This window comes from Pistacia vera, unplaced genomic scaffold, assembly GCF_008641045.1.
Source record: "Pistacia vera cultivar Batoury unplaced genomic scaffold, PisVer_v2 Contig234, whole genome shotgun sequence".
NCBI classification, from domain to species: domain Eukaryota; kingdom Viridiplantae; phylum Streptophyta; class Magnoliopsida; order Sapindales; family Anacardiaceae; genus Pistacia; species Pistacia vera.
In genome coordinates, this window is record NW_022196040.1 from 697903 (window position 1) to 715541 (window position 17639).

General features: G+C 36.1%; 4 protein-coding genes across 4 annotated transcripts; 2 read left to right on the top strand and 2 right to left on the bottom strand.

The window, feature by feature from the left end:
• Positions 1-559: 559 nt before the first annotated feature.
• LOC116131501 (pentatricopeptide repeat-containing protein At4g18520, chloroplastic-like) lies at positions 560-1920 on the top strand. The gene has a single exon (XM_031417148.1). It carries the CDS (start codon positions 560-562, stop codon positions 1772-1774), a length of 1215 nt encoding a protein of 404 aa, XP_031273008.1. The 3' UTR covers positions 1775-1920.
• A 2039-nt stretch (positions 1921-3959) lies between these two features.
• LOC116131480 (probable glycerol-3-phosphate acyltransferase 2) lies at positions 3960-7128 on the bottom strand. The gene is made up of 2 exons (XM_031417124.1): positions 6378-7128; positions 3960-5021 (listed from the first exon to the last, which is right to left on the bottom strand). Exons 1-2 carry the CDS (start codon positions 7104-7106, stop codon positions 4143-4145), a joined length of 1608 nt encoding a protein of 535 aa, XP_031272984.1. The 5' UTR covers positions 7107-7128; the 3' UTR covers positions 3960-4142.
• A 4198-nt stretch (positions 7129-11326) lies between these two features.
• LOC116131581 (tRNA (carboxymethyluridine(34)-5-O)-methyltransferase) lies at positions 11327-14649 on the bottom strand. Its single transcript, XM_031417238.1, has 3 exons — positions 14568-14649; positions 12106-13228; positions 11327-11436 (listed from the first exon to the last, which is right to left on the bottom strand). The coding sequence occupies exons 2-3, from the start codon at positions 13182-13184 to the stop codon at positions 11346-11348; spliced, it is 1170 nt and encodes a 389-aa protein (XP_031273098.1). The 5' UTR covers positions 13185-13228; positions 14568-14649; the 3' UTR covers positions 11327-11345.
• Positions 14650-16222: 1573 nt separating this feature from the next.
• LOC116131479 lies at positions 16223-17006 on the top strand. Its single transcript, XM_031417123.1, has 2 exons — positions 16223-16256; positions 16509-17006. Exons 1-2 carry the CDS (start codon positions 16254-16256, stop codon positions 16857-16859), a joined length of 354 nt encoding a protein of 117 aa, XP_031272983.1. The 5' UTR covers positions 16223-16253; the 3' UTR covers positions 16860-17006.
• The last annotated feature ends 633 nt before the right edge of the window (positions 17007-17639 follow it).

Consider the following 17639-nt stretch of genomic DNA (forward strand, 5'->3'; position numbering starts at 1 on the left):
CTTTATTTAATGAATGAAACTCACTCTTTTTTCTGATAAATAATCATGCTATGCTAGTACTAGTTATGAAACCTACACTTTTGATCTGCCTTTTATTCTTTATTCATATGTTTTATTTGGGATTAGATTTTGTTTGTGGTGAATAGATGAATAGGTTTATAATCATCTTCTTTTTCAGGGCTTATGGGAGGTTCAGTTAGCAAGTAATTTTATTAGACTCATTTTTCTCACCTTAGTGTTGCTTATACTTTGCCAATTCTACTTCTTATCAGGTGTCTCTTCCCGACCCAGAGCCTCCAATTCACTTTGCACTGGTTTATGGTACCCGATCTGGTCCTGCTCTTCAATGCTACTCGCCAGGGAACATTGATCAGGAGTTGATGGAGGCAGCCCGTAATTTTCTAAGAGGTGGAGGAGTTACTGTTGATTTGCAAACCAAAGTTGCATGGATTAATAAGATCCTTAAATGGTAACCTCCCTCTTTTAATGTCACCATATATACGTTCCTAGAGAACTTCAGTTTGCAGTCTCCCCTCTCCTCTCACATGAAAACATACAAATGCACCCTTGCACTTTGATACTTGTGGATAGTGCGATTCTTCATTTTTACGCGCAACTTGGTGAATTGTCTTGTGCTTTTCGTGCCTTTGATGGGATGTCGGAGAGGGATGTGGTTTCATGGACAACTATTATTACTGCCTGCTCGCAACAAGGGCAAGGGGATGAGGCTTTTTTGATGTTTTCGCGAATGTTAATTGATGGGTTTTTGCCTAATGAGTTCACGGCATGTAGTGTTTTGAAGGCTTGTGCAGAGGAAAAGGCACTAAAATTTGGGAGGCAGTTGCACGGAGCTATAGTTAAGAAGACATGTAAGAATGATGTGTATATAGGAACTTCTTTAGTAGATATGTATGCAAAGTGCGGGGAGATTTTGGACTCTAGAAAGGTATTTGACGAAATGATGAATAGAAATACAGTTACATGGACTTCAATTATAGCAGGTTATGCTCGGAAAGGACTTGGTGAAGAAGCTATAAACCTTTTTCGAGTAATGAAGAGACGAAAAATAATTGCCAATAAATTAACTATTGTGAGCATCCTTAGGGCTTGTGGTCTGATTGGGGCTGTCCAGACAGGGAGGGAAGTACATGCACAAATAATCAAGAATTGTATCCAAACTAATGTATACATAGGAAGCACTCTTGTGTGGTTTTACTGTAAAAGTGGGGAGTCCCCTACTGCATACAAGGTCCTCCAGCAGATGCCTCTTAGAGATGTGGTCTCATGGACAGCCATGATTTCTGGTTGCGCAAGTCTTGGTCATGAGTCTGAGGCTCTCGATTTCTTGAAAGATATGTTGGAGGAAGGTGTGGAGCCAAATCCGTTCACTTATTCTTCAGTTCTGAAAGCATGTGCTATGCTAGAAGATATTACGCATGGGAAATTGATCCACTCCTCTGTGAAGAAGACCACAGCATTCTCTAATGTATTTGTGGGTAGTGCTTTAATTAATATGTATGCTAAATGTGGATATGTATTGGAGGCATCTCAAGTTTTTGACAGCATGCCGGAGCGGAACTTGTTCACCTGGAAGTCTATGATTGTGGCCTACGCAAGGAATGGACTTTGCCAGGAGGCATTGAAGCTCATGTACCGGATGCAAGCAGAAGGATTTGAAGTAGATGATTACATCCTTACGACAGTTTATAATGCATGTGGAGATATTGAGTGGGATATGGAGCTTTCATCTGGATGTTGCTTGCAGTCTAGTTGACCTTTGCCTAATCAGAAGTTCAGATGATTGCTTGAACTGTTTATGAATGGATGATGCTTGTGCAGATCACAGATGTTCCATCAAATTCTTTCGTATATATCACATGGATTCTAGCAAATATAAAGGGTTGATCAGTTTCAAGTACCCCCATGTCCTCAGAAACCGGAATCGATCCTACCTCCTATTTGATGACAGTCTGGTGCTGGTCTGTCTGACACAGAAGGTATGAAGTTAGTACACAGACAGGATGTCCTTACTCTTTTTGCTTTACTTAGAGAAGGTGGTTTGTCCGGCCCTGTTTCTTGGATCTGTAATATAAGGGTCCTAAGAGATCCTTTTGGGAATCATGAACGCCTGTGATCCATGCTAATACCATGGATATTGGGTATAGTGCAAACCTGCTGTGTATCAGCTATGTAAATGGAAACTTTACGTTCATTACAAGTCAGAAAGATATATTGTATGCAAGATAGTCTTCCAACTTTATCTACTTTCACGACATTATTTTGGTTCTATTGTCCTATGTAGAGTTAATACGGGAAATTTACATAATCGGTTAGAACATGTATGTTTTCTCAAGTTAAAAGAATTCATTCTGTCTACTAATATGAGATAAGCTCTTTTTTTTCCTCTCTTATGCAATTTCGGCAATACCAACCAAATTGATCATCCGCATAACTATCGTGCCCATTCAGTGCAAATAAATTGCTAACTGTTCAAGACTTATAATCTGGGTAAAATCTTAATGTTGGGAGACAATTAAAAGGGTGGGGTTCGTTTGACTTGTTTCAAAGAAAGTCCATACGCAAGGTCCACAGACGTTCAAAAGTCTAACCCAAATTCAGAATTTATACATTTGCGGCCCACAGACGTCCCGCTCCTCCCGATGTAGCTGTGGGGTCATCCAACTGGAGCACTTGAACGAAGAAAAACACTATGCTTACTCACCACTTGTACTAACTGCCATACAATCTTTGTTAAAATTTTACATGGTACCCGTACTATGCGTATAGTACCAGTACTATGCGTTATATTTGTAAAGGATAGTAAGATGGTTAGTAAGATGGTGAGTAAGTATAGTATGGTTCCTTGAACGAAAGAGGATGTTTAGAGAGTTCACGTATGTTATTGGTGGGTGCACAACTGCACATTCTCGCTTTCAGCTATTCAAAATGGCGTATTAAGCGGCAACCAGCGACCACCTTACAATCTCAAGCAGCCATTTGGTGCAAAAGATAAACGTTCACAGGCATAGTTCAGTTCAATGAGTCTTTATTTAATGAATGAAACTCAACTCTTTTTTCTGATACATAATCATGCTATGCTAGTACTAGTTATGAAACCTACACTTTTGATCTGCCTTTTATTCTTTATTCATATGTTTTAGTTGGGATTAGATTTTGTTTGTGGTGAATAGATGAATAGGTTTATAATCATCTTCTTTTTCAGGCTTATGGGAGGTTCAGTTAGCTAGTAATTTTATTGGACTCATTTTTCTCACCTTAGTGTTGCTTATACTTTGCCAATTTCTACTTCTTATCAGGTGTCTCTTCCCTACCCAGAGCCTCCAATTCACTTTGCACTGGTTTATGGTACCCGATCTGGTCCTGCTCTTCAATGCTACTCGCCAGGGAACATTGATCAGGAGTTGATGGAGGCAGCCCGTAATTTTCTAAGAGGTGGAGGAGTTACTGTTGATTTGCAAACCACAGTTGCATGGATTAATAAGATCCTTAAATGGTAACCTCTCTCTTTTAATGTCACCATATATACGTTCCTAGAGAACTTCAGTTTGCAGTCTCCCCTCTCCTCTCACATGAAAACATACAAATGCACCCTTGCACTTAGGAGTGGACCCAGAAATTCAAGTTAGGCTTGGATCAATTAGGTTAGTATCATAATTGATTAAATTTGATGTTAAATAAATAAAAAAATAAAAAAATATAGATGTAAAAGAAAATCTTGGGCCCTGGCGATGCCCCTGCATGCACCACTCACAAGAAGGAAGTTCAAAACTTTGCACCATCATCTGAAGCTTATATTTACAGTATTAACACCTACAAACCTTCATGGATTAATTGGCTATAATAGTCACACGCACAAATGTATTTTGATTTTATGAAGTATTTTATTTTGAAGTTGTAATGGTAATACCCATGCATTTACAGTTCAGTTTACGCATGTTGTTTAGTTATTTATGTCCTTCTAAATTCAGGCACAGGTTTAGTGCGCATTTCGGCAAGAATGAGGCAGAGGTACTGAAGCATGCATAATTAAGTGTTGCTTATTACATTGAAAAACCTTGAAATATACACATGTTCTAGTAGCAGTTGAGAAGTTCCCATGTCTCTGCGGTTTACTACTTAATTTACTTTGTGATCCCCTCATTACCTGCCAAGATCATGTACTTGTCTTTCCGCGTAAGACTGGTGCACTCAAATCCTAAAGCTTTGCCAATCTTGTTCTGCACATAATTGGCAACTTCAATCCTCGATTTCCCGCCGGAGTTACATGTTTGGGAAGAGGGTAGCTTCTCAAGAATCGTGGCAGAGTACATAGCAAATGGATTGAGTAAGTTATATATAGAGTCTAACCATTTGAATCCACTGGCTGTCGATCCATAAAACATGCTAACCTGCATATCTATAGCCACAGGAACAATCTCATCAGTCATCTCTGCAAACAGAGGACTAAACCTCAATAGATATGGCTCCCTACAAGTGGTTCCTTCAGGGCAAACCGCAAGGTCGCCTCGGCTTAACTCTTGTTCCATTATTTCCTTGTCTTTCTCCCGATCTCTTGTTAATCCGACGGTCTTGATCGGAGACATGATCTCAGTGAATCTGCTGGTACTGTAAGTGACTGCAGTGACGGGTTTCATGATAAAAATTGAAACATAAATTGGGTCCAAGAGTGTTCTGTGGTTACAAACATAGAGGAGACCAGTAGGTTTGTTATCATAATTGGTAGAATTAATTGAGGAGGGGTTGGATATTGATAGAGTGGATTTAAAGCCAGTTGAAGAATTGACAAGATTGACAATGGAGAGAGGTAATAAGGTGCCAGAGGTAAATCTGATAATGGAAACAAAGATTCCGAGAGGAAGCCACATGAACATGAATAGGGAGGCAAGTGGGGTTGGCCTGAAAGCCAATCTTCCGTCATGAAAGATCAGAGGCTTTGGGTATTTTTCCCTCGGGAGGATTTCCCACTTCCTTTTCTCTGCTTCTGTCACCCAGTATATTTCCTGTTGCATTTTCACACACCAAAGCTTTAGGTGATATTTTATACATGTATCACAGGAAGATTGAGAGAGTGTAAAAAATAGTGAGAAACTAAATGTTGCAAGTGTTTCTTTTCGTGAGTATTTATAAATAATGTGATGATGTCTATACAAAGTTGATATAGTAACTACTTTTCGTGATATTTATAAATTAATAATGCTATCCTTACTCACGTACTTACTAACCATATTACTTACCTTTGTAAATATAAAACATAGTAAAGGTACCATAAGTACAGTACGGATACCATATATAATTTTAATAAAGGTGAGTAAGGTGGTTAATAAGTTCGTAAATAAAGATAACATTATTGTTTATAAATAATGTGATGATGTACATACAAACTACAAAGTTGATATAATAACTAATGCGATTACTGAATTGACAGTCCCATATTAATTGTGAGAACACAAGAAGTTTCATAAATCTTACCAAAGTACAATAAACAATTTTGTCTAGCAAGAGTTAAATATATATCACAAGGTTTTTAAAACCTGTTCCGGTGTGAAAATCGACTAAGTGGTCGGGTCTTGAGTTCACTGGTTGAACTGGTTTGACTGACGGGTCAAAACGGTGACATCAGCATACCCAAAAGTTTGAAATCCAGCAAAAACATCCCTAACAAATGACATATAAATCTCTACAGATTGAAATCCTACAAAAACACCCCAAATTACACCATCGCGTCGACAACCTCAAGCCAAATAGGGCCTCTTTCCGACATCAACAACACCCCATCATCACCACGAAAACTTTCCCCTCAGCCTCCTGACCAAAACCCATCTCACCTTACCCTAGCGGTTTTTAGTCGTTTCACTCACCAGAAATCACCTCTGTCACCACCTTTCGACTCATCGGCCCTTCCTCTTCAAAACCTCCAACATCCCAGCCACCAATTACTTGCCTATCGTCGTCCTCCTCTCTAAGGTTTGCCATGAACAGTCAAAATTGATAACCCAACCCAGTGAAGGCCCCAAGTCTCAGTTAACTAGTCGAGGTTTAAAAAAAAGATATATCACTTTGGAAAATTACCCTAACAAAGTTTATATGGGGTAATCTTATGGATGAAAGTTATTCCACTTTAAAAAAAAAAAAAAAAAAAGCATAATAAGATCCTTCAAATTTCATAAAGTAAAAAAAAAAAAAAAAAAAGCTATCTTATGGATGAATCGTAGTATTATTCTTTTTTAAATCAAATTAACACATTTGTCAACAACTAGAGAAGGATGCATCTGTGAAGACTGTAATTACACCAAAGAAAGGAATAAAATTAATGATATAATTTAAACAAAATGGAACAAAGTTGGAGACGATCGAACCTTGCAATATGAAAAGAGATGGTCATCAAAAGCCTTATATTCGAAGCACCCAATACCAATAGCATAACCACCCATTTTCCCATCACCATGAAACTCTTTTAAAACAACTGGATTTCCCTTTTTTCCCTCCATTAAACCCAAAAAATACCCACAAAATACCTTCAATTCTCTCCCCTCAACACCATCAACTCTTAAATAATCTTTCACAAAACACTCCACCATAATTCTAGGCATCTCACTCACTGCTATCTTCCTTTTATCACCATAATTCATCACCGCATTAAACCCTTCATTTCCAACGTCTTCCAACAGAAACTTGGGCAAAACTGAACTTCCAATTCTAAACTTGTCACTTTTTATCCCAACAAAACTTACAAAAACCATAATATTCAGGCCTATTTGTTTCTCTCCAAACAGCCAAACCAAAGGGTACAAAAGAAACAATATGAGAACCCTTAAAAGCCCTCCACCTTCGAAGGCCACAAGCATGAAGTATGGAAAAAGTGAAGATGACTTCAACAGTGCAGCCTCTAAGTGAAACACCAGGCTGGTTATTTGTTCTGATTTGATATTATTATGGGGAAGAGAGGTGAATTTCTGAAACATTGAGTGGGTCGCATGGCCTTTTCTGAACCTAAATTGAAGAGAAGATGGATTTGTTTGTCTTTTGAATTGGAATTTTGACAAGAACGAAAGAAGTTTACGTGGAAAAAACTTTGCAGCTGCCATATAGGTTCTTCTATGCGTCTTATTTTTTGCCATGAACAAAGGTGTGGAGCTCTCTATATAAGTTAGAAGTTATTAATTAATAGGCTACCGTACTGGGTGCTTAATTACTGGGGTTGCGTAACGGTACCAAATGCCTACTAATTTGTGAAGGCTTAAGGGACCGTTCAAATGGTAAATAACATAAAGTAGTGTATCTTAGAAAGAGGTTTGACGTATGGCTTTAATTAAAGAAGAAAACAAAGTAGGATTTGGTAAATACGTGTTAGAATCGCCAAATATTGTAGTATTAAATGCAACCATATTTGAGAGTCTAGTTAAAATGATAAATAATATTAATTTTGTTGAACGTAATGTGTTAATGAGATGAATCAGAATAAATCACGTATATTATTATTTTTTACTGTTTATAATTTGTATGTTTACTGTTTCCTTAGTTTTTCTATTAACCACTATTTCATTCAATAAGTAGTACGGTTAATAAATTTTCAGGATTATTAAAATAAGAGAGGGTATTATGATAAAAGAAGACAAAATGGTGGGGTTAAACGTCTATCGTCATTAAATTTGAAATTGACGTTGACGTACTTGACAAGTAAATGACGAAGCAGAATTTGCTGGCAAAGTTGAGTGGCCCAACAACATGTCATCCTGGTCTATATCTGTGGCCCATTGGGCCCCTAATTTTGCCCTAAGTCAATGTCATACGATTTGAGAAATCAGAATACCTATTTTATATCAATAAAATTATGCTTACTCACAATCTTACTAATCATTAGAGATGACAATAGATCTGATATTTTTGGATACCCAGCCTAGTCCAGCCCGAAAGAAGCAGGCTTTACCAGAGGTTGAAAGAGGCAGGCTTGGGCCTGGACTTGATTTTAAGGCCCGACCTCGGATACGGGCCAGGCATGGGTACATCTTTAGGCCTGGCCCGGCCCAGCCTGTCCCGAAAATTTTAGTATTAATTTTACTAATTTACCCTTATACTATATATTTAATTACAATATTATCCTATATATATCTATTTTTCCCAAACTCTAACCTCAATTTTTATCCCATATTGAAGGTTTAACATGTTAAAATTACATTTAAATGAGTTTAGATGGGTTTGGTTCAACTTATAAAGTGGATTTCACCATAACATATTATGCACAGCTGAAAAGTTAGTATAATCAAATATTATGGAGTTTTAATTGCCAATTATTGCTTAAATTATTTGCGAAATAGCTTCAATTAATATTAAAACTATTTCTAAATTAAAAAAAAAAATTGAAATTTATTAATATTTAAAAATAACTCTTAAAAAAGGTGGGCTTGGGCCGGGCCCATGGTTATAAAAACCCGTCGGCCGGGCTGGGCTTTGCCTATCATACCCGTAGCGGGCTCGGGCCGGGCTTGGGCCGTGTCTGAGGTCGGGCTTGGGCCTGGGCCAAGGGATACCCTGTCCCGGCCCGGCCCATTGCCATCACTACTAACCATCTTACTATCTTGATAATATAATGCATAGTATGAATACTATGCATATGATACCCTACATGCCGTTATATTTTCCAGGATTGTAAGATGTTAGTAAGATTGTGAGTAAGCATAGCATTACTCATTTTATATATAAATGTAATACGATTTGAGGAAGGGTATGCATGGGTACTAATAGATTCTAGAAACTGTATACTAACTTAAAATAATATGGTCTCCAGCGCATAGTATGGGTACTATGTGTGGATTTTAACAAAGGTTAGTACATTGGTTAGTAAATCCGTTAGCACGCACAGTATTATTCTTGAGGAATCATGAATACTTGTTCAATAATACTAGTCTACGGCTTTCTCTCACAATCTATACGTGACAATTCATTATTGATTACTCACATAGCAACGAGACCCATTTTACAAGCTCAATAATAATTTATCACTGGGGAGTTATGAGATTAAATTTGACCTAGTATTACTCATATTTGTTTTAACCCCAAGAGTTGTCTGACAGTAAAAAAGTTTGCTCCTTTCATTACTCCTGAGTTCGAATCTTGGAGTCTTACACATTGTAACTTACCTGATTCTTTTGGCTTGTAGGTGTTTAATGGATCCCAATGATTAGTTGAGGCGTGTACAAGCTGGTCTGGACACTCTGATTACCCAAAAAAAAAAAAAAAAAAAATGTGATATTGTCTTCATCCCTAAACTAATTTTTGAATGCATCTAAATGTATAATATTAAACATAGGTACATAGAATAGTAGAGAACGACAATGATAATAATCTATGCCAACGCCAATGAATTAAGTTGAATTGGAATCAAAGCAATCCTTTGACCATTTTATGTTTCAATTAGTAACTTTTTTCATAGATGATTATTAACATATATTTTTAGACAGAATTTCCCTGGTTCTCATATAATTTTGTTGGATCATATATGTATACTACTAGATCTAAGTTTGTAAATAACATTTCAGCCCAATAGATAAAGAGTAATGCTATACTTACTCACAACTTACTAACTCTTACAATCCTGAAAATAACGGCATAGTACAGGTACCATACGCATAGTACCTGTACTATGCCGTTATATTTATCAGGATAGTAAGATGGTTAGTAAGATTGTGAATAAGCATAGTTTTATTGTAAGATAAATATAATGAAGTATAAACATGATCCTTATATATAATATGTAAATTTAAGGGGGTGTTTGTCTAAGCTTATAAGCTGGTCAAACTAGCTTATAAGTTTTAAAATTAAGCTGACATGTTTGTTTATAACATTTTTTAGCTTATAAGTTGAGCTTATAAGCTAAAAAAAAAAGTTGAGGGAGAGGTACTTTTTTTTTTTTGGTTTATAAGCATTCTGCTTATAAGCTAGTTTGACAAAGTATATTATCACATTATCCTTGTTTAATTTTAAAATTTCTTAGTATACCCTTGTTTAATGTAGTACATTTTTTAGTCATTTTATAATAAAATATACTTATAAGCCACATTTTACCAAACACGTCAACTACTTATCAGTCATTTATAAGTATTTTAATCAAACACGTAATTGCTTAAAATTTTAAATACTTATAAGCTAAGTGTTTATAAGTTAATTTTCATAAGCTCAGACACCCCGTAAGTTGTTTTGTTGTAGGTGTGTTTTCAAAACAATAAATTGCAAATGAAGATGCAACAGGTTGGTGAAGGCATTAATTTCAGCCAGATTCATAACCCCCAACTTAAACTGCAGGAAGTGGCAGTGGACATGAATTGGACAATTGTATTTGTCAGGGACCATCAATAAATACATTATCTAATTACGGCCGACGTGTTATCATTTCGCTTGTGTTGCGTTGCCCAAAACATCATTTTCAATTAATGTTGCTCCTCTTTTGAAATGCATGGCTAAAAGGGGTAATGGGCAATTCTGTTTTCCTATTTCGAAAAGTTTTGCCCTTAGATTTGGTTTAGAATTTAATATCCAAAAGTTACGTCGCTCTCCTTTTGGTTGTGAGAATTACAGTTGAAATCAAATAAGACGATGATGTATTGACAGGCTACTACCACTTTGATTATGAAAATCACTCTTAATTATGAGCTCCCAGTTCCTACATGTGCCTTCTTAAATACTGGTACTGAGATCAGTAGCAGGAATACCAACACTCTTCATCTTCATTCATTAATAAGATTAAAACTGTACCCTTATCTAACAGGGATCCAGTGTTCAAATAAAAAGTTTCAATATCATACTTGCAGATATAAAATTTCAAGCTTTGGGTACATAAGATTACGTAAATGTCAAGGAAGTTCATTGTAGCTTAATGGAAGAACTAATGTGAGGTGACATTTATATTAGGAATTAATTTGGAAGGTTATATAAAAAAAAAAAAAAAAGGAAGGTTATATAAAAAAAAAAAAAAAAAAAAAAAATACAATGCAGCTTGAAAATTTTGGGCTAAATGGTGATCTTGAATTCATATGGCCTGCATTCAGTTGCTTCATGGTACAAAGTAGATGAAAAATTTCATGCCCAGCTGAATAATTTTGGAAAATACATCCAACATTGAGTGAAAAAAGTACATCCAACCACTTCTATGAAAGGAACAATCCTTTATTTTGCACATAATGGTGAAATAGATGACACAGTAGCACCAGATACATACCCCAGCAGGGAGCAAGTTCACTCCCAAGGGTTCAGAGTTTGCTGAGCCTGTTCCTAAACAACAAAAATCACTGTGTATTCTACAAGTTCTCCAATGTAACAGGAGAATGGATTCATGATGACGTTTTCTCAAGAATGATACACCAGTTCGATTTGTCATAAAATCGATCGACTACTACTGCATTGTCCATATCAGACACCAATCTGCAGAAGATAATGCAAAATGTATGAGCATGCAAGTAATAGTTGGATCAGTAGGACACATCAAATAATAGTGAAATACAGTACAATGCAAAAGTGGCAAAGATGAAAGACAAAGCATACTGCTTGATCAATTGCACTTATGAAGCAGCTCAGAAAAAACTTGATCGCACATGTTGAGAAGTTGTGAGAATGAGACAGCAAATAAATGTGGCCATTCCCTTCCCTACTCCAAATTAGTTAAATTCCCTTTATTTATTAAATTTTCACAAACTGCCTCTTTTTTCAGCATAACAACTTCTGACAATATCATCAGCAAAAATTGATCCATATATCTGTCGCTAATGACAATTAAAATGAAAACAAAGGGGCATTATTTTTTTTTATTTGAGCTTTACTTGATTTTCATTCTCACCTTCAAACTTAAAGAAAACACATTTCTAATTTCTCCACTACTTTTCAGAAAACTTCTCGTACTGAAGTTCATTATAACAGTCAAAATCTTCCATATCATGCTGTTGTGTTAAAAAAATTTCTGCTCAGTTACAAAATTAGATAAAGAATCTAGGAAAGTGGTGAATAACAATCCATTAGATAAAGAATCTAGGAAAGTAGTGAATAACAATCCATTAGATCCAAATAACTGCATTTGCTAATGAAAATAATGAGTACCTTTCAAGTTCGCCTGCAGTGAAGACATGGTAATATCGGCTGTACACCACGGCACCCTTTTTATCATCTTTCTTGGCCAGGCCATTTGCAAGAGCACTAGCAGAAGCACCACTGACTTCAGCACGGTGATAAGGCAAGTGCCAAGGGACAAAATATTCTTGTTGATCGTTGATGGTTTTTTCATCTTCAGAAACCACCGAATTATCTTCACTTTGAGAGGTTAAACACAGAGATTCCCACAACTTGTCAGTTAATCTCTCCTTGGATTTTTTTACATGGTCTCCCACACCATGTTCCTCTGTTTCAGGAATACTTTCTAATGTTGAGGAAGAGGGGCTACGGATATGAGGACTGCCCGGTCCTATCCACTCTTCCACATACTTTTCAGAAAGTGGCGTCCATTTGGTAACTAAAGATCTATCCTCTTGTTCCACAGCCCAGACTGTTATTAGAACCAGACCACCCTTTTTGACAACCCGAACTAATTCTTCAATTGCTTTCTTTCTCCTATTTTCAGTACTTAGGTGATGTAATACAGCTATAGATATCGCCGCATCACCATAACCAGTTCTGTAGGGAAGGTTTACAGCATCTGCAACCAAAACCTCGTGCCCTCTATCTGCACAAATTTTAATTAGGGGAGGACTTATATCACAACCCAAAAAGAAGCAATTTGGATTTAAACCAAAGTATTTCCCATTTCCACAGCCTGCATCCAAGACAAGCGAACCTGAAGGCAAGGAGTTTAAAAAAGTGGCAACTTTTGGCCACTTAGCAAAACGAGTTGAACTAAAATGGGGGGCAATAGCATCATAAACATGATGTACATACTTCTTCTCCAATTCAGGGGTGGATTTTACACTTGAGGATGAGCACCTCCGGTCCTCACTTACAGAAACAGATTCCTGAATGTTTGATTCCCCAACAGCACCCAGAGTACACAAACTAGAGGAACCTTTAACTTTAACTTCTCTCATGGTTCTGGAAATTAATGGAAGACAAACACTATTAATATTGACAAAGGATAGAGGACAAGTCTTGCAAAACTTATAGAAACATCTACTTTCTCTCAGAAACATAAAAAACCATCAGCTTGAAGCATAGAACCTAATCAGGCATAGTGCTGCAAAAAGACCAAGGATAGTAATTATTAATTTTTTACTTTCACAAGAGTCTAGGAATAAAGTTGCAAATACTGTTATAACAATATGCAGCTATCTGCTATAATGTGCAAATAACTTCAGTTTAATATGCCATGATATAAATCAAATCTAATAAACAAACTAAGCAAATTGTTGGATACAGCAAAACTATACATGAACCATAAAAGTATAATTTCTATGTAAGCAACATCAAACACAAGACAAGATTCTTAACTTCCATTACCATGTCTCCAGTCAATTCATATAGACCATCTGCTTTCCTTCCCATGGTCTTCCCAAAACCATGGATATAAGTTCATCCTACTAACTAAAATTTATATGTTAGGGATAGGAATTATAGGTTCAATCACTCCAGCTAACAGTACTTATCTCATCATAAATCCTAAAGCCAGCTTTCCTACCAAGAAAAAGCTGGCCGTGAGACAAAAAAAGAAAGGCATGCATTTTCATAAGGGGCGAAGATACCCATAAAAATATAGCGAAAGACCAACATATTTTTCCTTATTCCCACACTTTTATCTGCTATTTGAACTCGCTTCTGTTTATATTGAACATTGTAGAGTATACAGTTCTTCCACAACCACAACATAAAACACAGTAATGCTAAGAAAAGAAAGAATGAAATGTCATTTTTCTTGCTTCAGTACATAATGTAAATGCATCAATTACAACTAACTTTCTGTCTCTGTACGTCAAACTATGCAATGTCTTTCAGTTTCTCCCCCTCTTGCTCACTCTTAAAAGCATGGGATACAGTACAATAAAAATGTTTCAATCTTATGTTTTACAATGCCCAATTTCAAACCCATTAAATCAACTAAGCCAATTAAACTGTTTGATCAATCTTTATCACATTATTGAGTTCAAAAATTAAGCTCAATCCAACCATTTCCTAACTTCAACCAAATAGGGTTTGCTAATTCCAAAGTAATACTAAACAAAACTCCGAAATTGAACTTCATTTCCTTCCCACGTCTTTCAGAAAGCCAAACAGAGCTTAAACAAATGCCAAAGTACATTAAGTTATTAACAACATTAACAAAATAAAAAATAAATCCCAAATTTATTATCCTTATCAAGAAACAATACAACCGTTTTATACATCAATTGATTAAATTTCCATTTTTCACTTCAGATTACAGTTAGCAAGTAGCAATTCGATTCCATTTGAAGCTAAAGAATGCAATTTTTTGGTATGTTTGACTGCGAACCAAATCTTGGGTTTTGAAATTGTGAAAATAAACAATCAGATAAGGATATGCGGTATCATAAGTGCATATCTATAGGTAAGAAATTTACCTGATCGAATGGAGATGGCATCGATGTGGGTTATTACCGTGAGGTGTTTGTACGGAGTTACGGGTTTGAATTAGGGCTTTAGGAGAAGAAAGATAGAGACATTCTGGTGTGGAGAATATTACCAGGAGGTAACAGCTTTATGATAATCAGTATGAGCTCTCCTCTAGCTACCGTCGGATTTAACATTTTTTTCAGTTTTGTTTATTAGTTGTTAGTTGCCGTTGGATTGGCATATTTTTTATTTTTGGATAAGAGATTCTATTTGCTGAAAAATTTCGTTGACCTGATTGGCTTTGGAATAAATTAATTTTTTTTTCTTAAAATTGCGTAATAGGGTAGTCAATGATATTGAATGTATTTTTATTTTTCTCAAAAAAACAAGTGGGCTATAATTTTTTTTTTCTTTTCAAATTGTTATAAATTAATGTCATTGAATGTGAAAATTGGATTAAAATCCATAGAAATATTAGAAATATTTTTTAAAATATATTAGAATATTAGTTTGACTTGAAAAAAAACATGTAAATTGATTAAAATAAACTTGTTATATTGCTGAATTAAACTACATAATGCTGAAATAAGAGGACAAGAAGATAGTGATGAAATATTCCAAACTATGATGAACTAAAAAATTATATATCTTCGAGACTTTAAGGATTTACATATATTGTTAGGTGATATGCATGATTGATTAAAACGGAATAAACAATTCAAAGGGTATGTTTATTTTTAATTGATTAATCATAGACTTTTGGAAAATTTTAACCATGTGTTAAAGCAGACTTTTCTAACCTCAAATCAAATGCATGGTTCAGATTCAAGATTTTCATAGCTTCTTCCTCTTTGTCTTGTTTTGTAGTTTTTCTTCATTGCTTTAGTTATGTTCAACTGATGGGTTATATTATGTTATCCACATAGTGAGGTAACTTCAAGGAAAGGGAGACCGTTAGCGTATGCTTTTAGTCAGTAGCTAGTCATGAATATTCTCAAGGAAACTTTCGGAGAAATGTTTGCTCAAGTCACTTGGAAGTTGCTTAGCAGGAGAAATTTATCAATTATACAACCATGAATTTACGTAAAAATAAAAATAAAGGTTTTTTTTTTTTTTTTTTTATCGGTGTCTGATTTAGTTTGAGTGTACTTCAACTAATCTTGGAGACCCTAAAGTTAACCGTCAAATAAATCTTTAGTAATCATCCTTAAAGTGAGTCAAACTTATGACCTCTTGAATAATAATTCAAAAATCTCTATTCAACCACCTTATCATCGATGAGTGGTTAGAGTACTTCAATATTAGTTGTGGACTCATTCGTCTGCATGTGTAATATAAGTGGCGGACTTTTTGTTAAAGACAGCATCACCATGAATCAACTGTTCAATATTTGATTGGCCGAATAACATCCTCCCAGCCAAAGTTTGCATTAAAGACAATTCACTACCTGAAAAGTTTCAAAATGACAATTATACACTTTCCATTAATTTCATCCGTTAAATATAACTGAAGAGGGATAGAATAGTAATTTCAAAAACAATAATTACGTCACTTTACCTCTATACATAACCAAAAAAAAGAAAAACCCTACTCCCGTCTTCATCTTCTTCATCTCCCCCCATACGGCTAAATCGCACCCGGCCGGATGCATTTGACCGGAATCACGCCGGCCGGTGCGATTTGGCCGGATTGACATGGTATATTCTACACTCACAGCTTTTTCTTCTCCTCCTTCTTCACTCCCATTTTCTTCAAAACTACTATCATAACTTCTTTTCTAATAATAAATTTATGGGTGTGTGATTTTATTTTTTCTAATATGATTTGCTTTGGATTATTGGTCTATGACTATGGTGTTGAAATGAATTTATGATTTTAGTATTAAATGTTGTGAGATCATGATGATGACTGATGACTGATGAGTTTATGATTTTGTTGCTTGAATGCAGCGGATCGTGAATGTGTTTATGTCCAGTCGGGGGTGCTTTGGATGTGGGCTGGTGTTTGTTGTTGGCAGGCTGGGTGTGTGGGTTTTAGGCTTCTGTTTTTCGATCTGTCTAGGTTGGCAGTGGGGTGTTTTGCTCTTGTCCTTTTCTGGCAGGTCTGGTTTTCTTATACGGGCCGCTGCTCTTGGGGGTTCTGAGGGATTCGCTGGTGAGTGCAGCAGCGGTATCCGTAGTAGGCAGGCTTTGCCCTGTCTGCTATTTCGCTTCGGTTATGTGGCGTGTAAGGGTGGGACCGTCAAGAGTGGATGTTGTTACAGGGAGAGAGGACGTTGGCACTTGGCAGTTGCTTGCTAGGCTGTGGGGGACGACAAGGTTTAGCCGTCGGAGATGGTGGCCATCCGGCCTAAAAAGTCTGGGTTTGGGATTTAGAGAGGAAAGGGTATTTTTGTTTTTACAATCCCTATTAATGTCAGTCAACAGATTTCATTAACAGATATTAACGGAAAGTGGATAATTGTTATTTTGAAGCTTTTTGGATAGTAAATTGTCTTAAAGGCAAACTTTGCGTGGGAAGATGTAGTTCGGCCTTGATGTTAGTTCCAACCCAAATCCCCCACGACTCCACTCAATAGACAGTTTGTTTCTATTTTTTTAAGCAGCCAACGGTCTTGTTCCATGTGCAAAGAGAGCTGTGTGCCATGTGACCGAATAGATGAATTTTCAAATTATTTTTTTGATTGTAGTTATTTTGTAGCCTTTCAATTGATTGGCCCGTCGTCCCACTTTTGGAAGTAATTAACAAGACGTTCCCTTCTCTATTTTATGAAGAAGTCCTCTTTACTTTGTGTGCAACTCGAAAACATTGGTAGGTTCAAGGAATGATCTGTACTGCTGAATTTTTCCATTGGAAAAATGTGTTGAATTAGGTGGGTATAGTGTGGAAATTTAGGTTTGTTCAGCTAATGGAATTCAAGCATCTTTGGATGTCACTGTCCAGGGGGCTGTTTAAAACTAAAGAAAGATGGAATGGCTATCGTAAGCAGCTTCATGATTTCATATTAATTTGTTTGTTTCCGGGAACCTCCATAGAAAGTCATGGTGGATGAATTTAATCCACTTTTTGTATGGCCCCAT

Coding starts and splice junctions, on each gene's coding strand:
- LOC116131501 (XM_031417148.1), top strand. CDS start 560: ATGCACCCTTGCACTTTGATACTTGTGGATAGTGCGATTCTTCATTTT.
- LOC116131480 (XM_031417124.1), bottom strand. CDS start 7,106: ATGGCAGCTGCAAAGTTTTTTCCACGTAAACTTCTTTCGTTCTTGTCA. Junction 5,022..6,377: donor ATCTCTTTTCATATTGCAAG/GTTCGATCGTCT, acceptor AAAATGCAACAG/GAAATATACTGGGTGACAGA.
- LOC116131581 (XM_031417238.1), bottom strand. CDS start 13,184: ATGTTTCTGAGAGAAAGTAGATGTTTCTATAAGTTTTGCAAGACTTGT. Junction 11,437..12,105: donor ACTGCAGGCGAACTTGAAAG/GTACTCATTATT, acceptor TATCTTCTGCAG/ATTGGTGTCTGATATGGACA.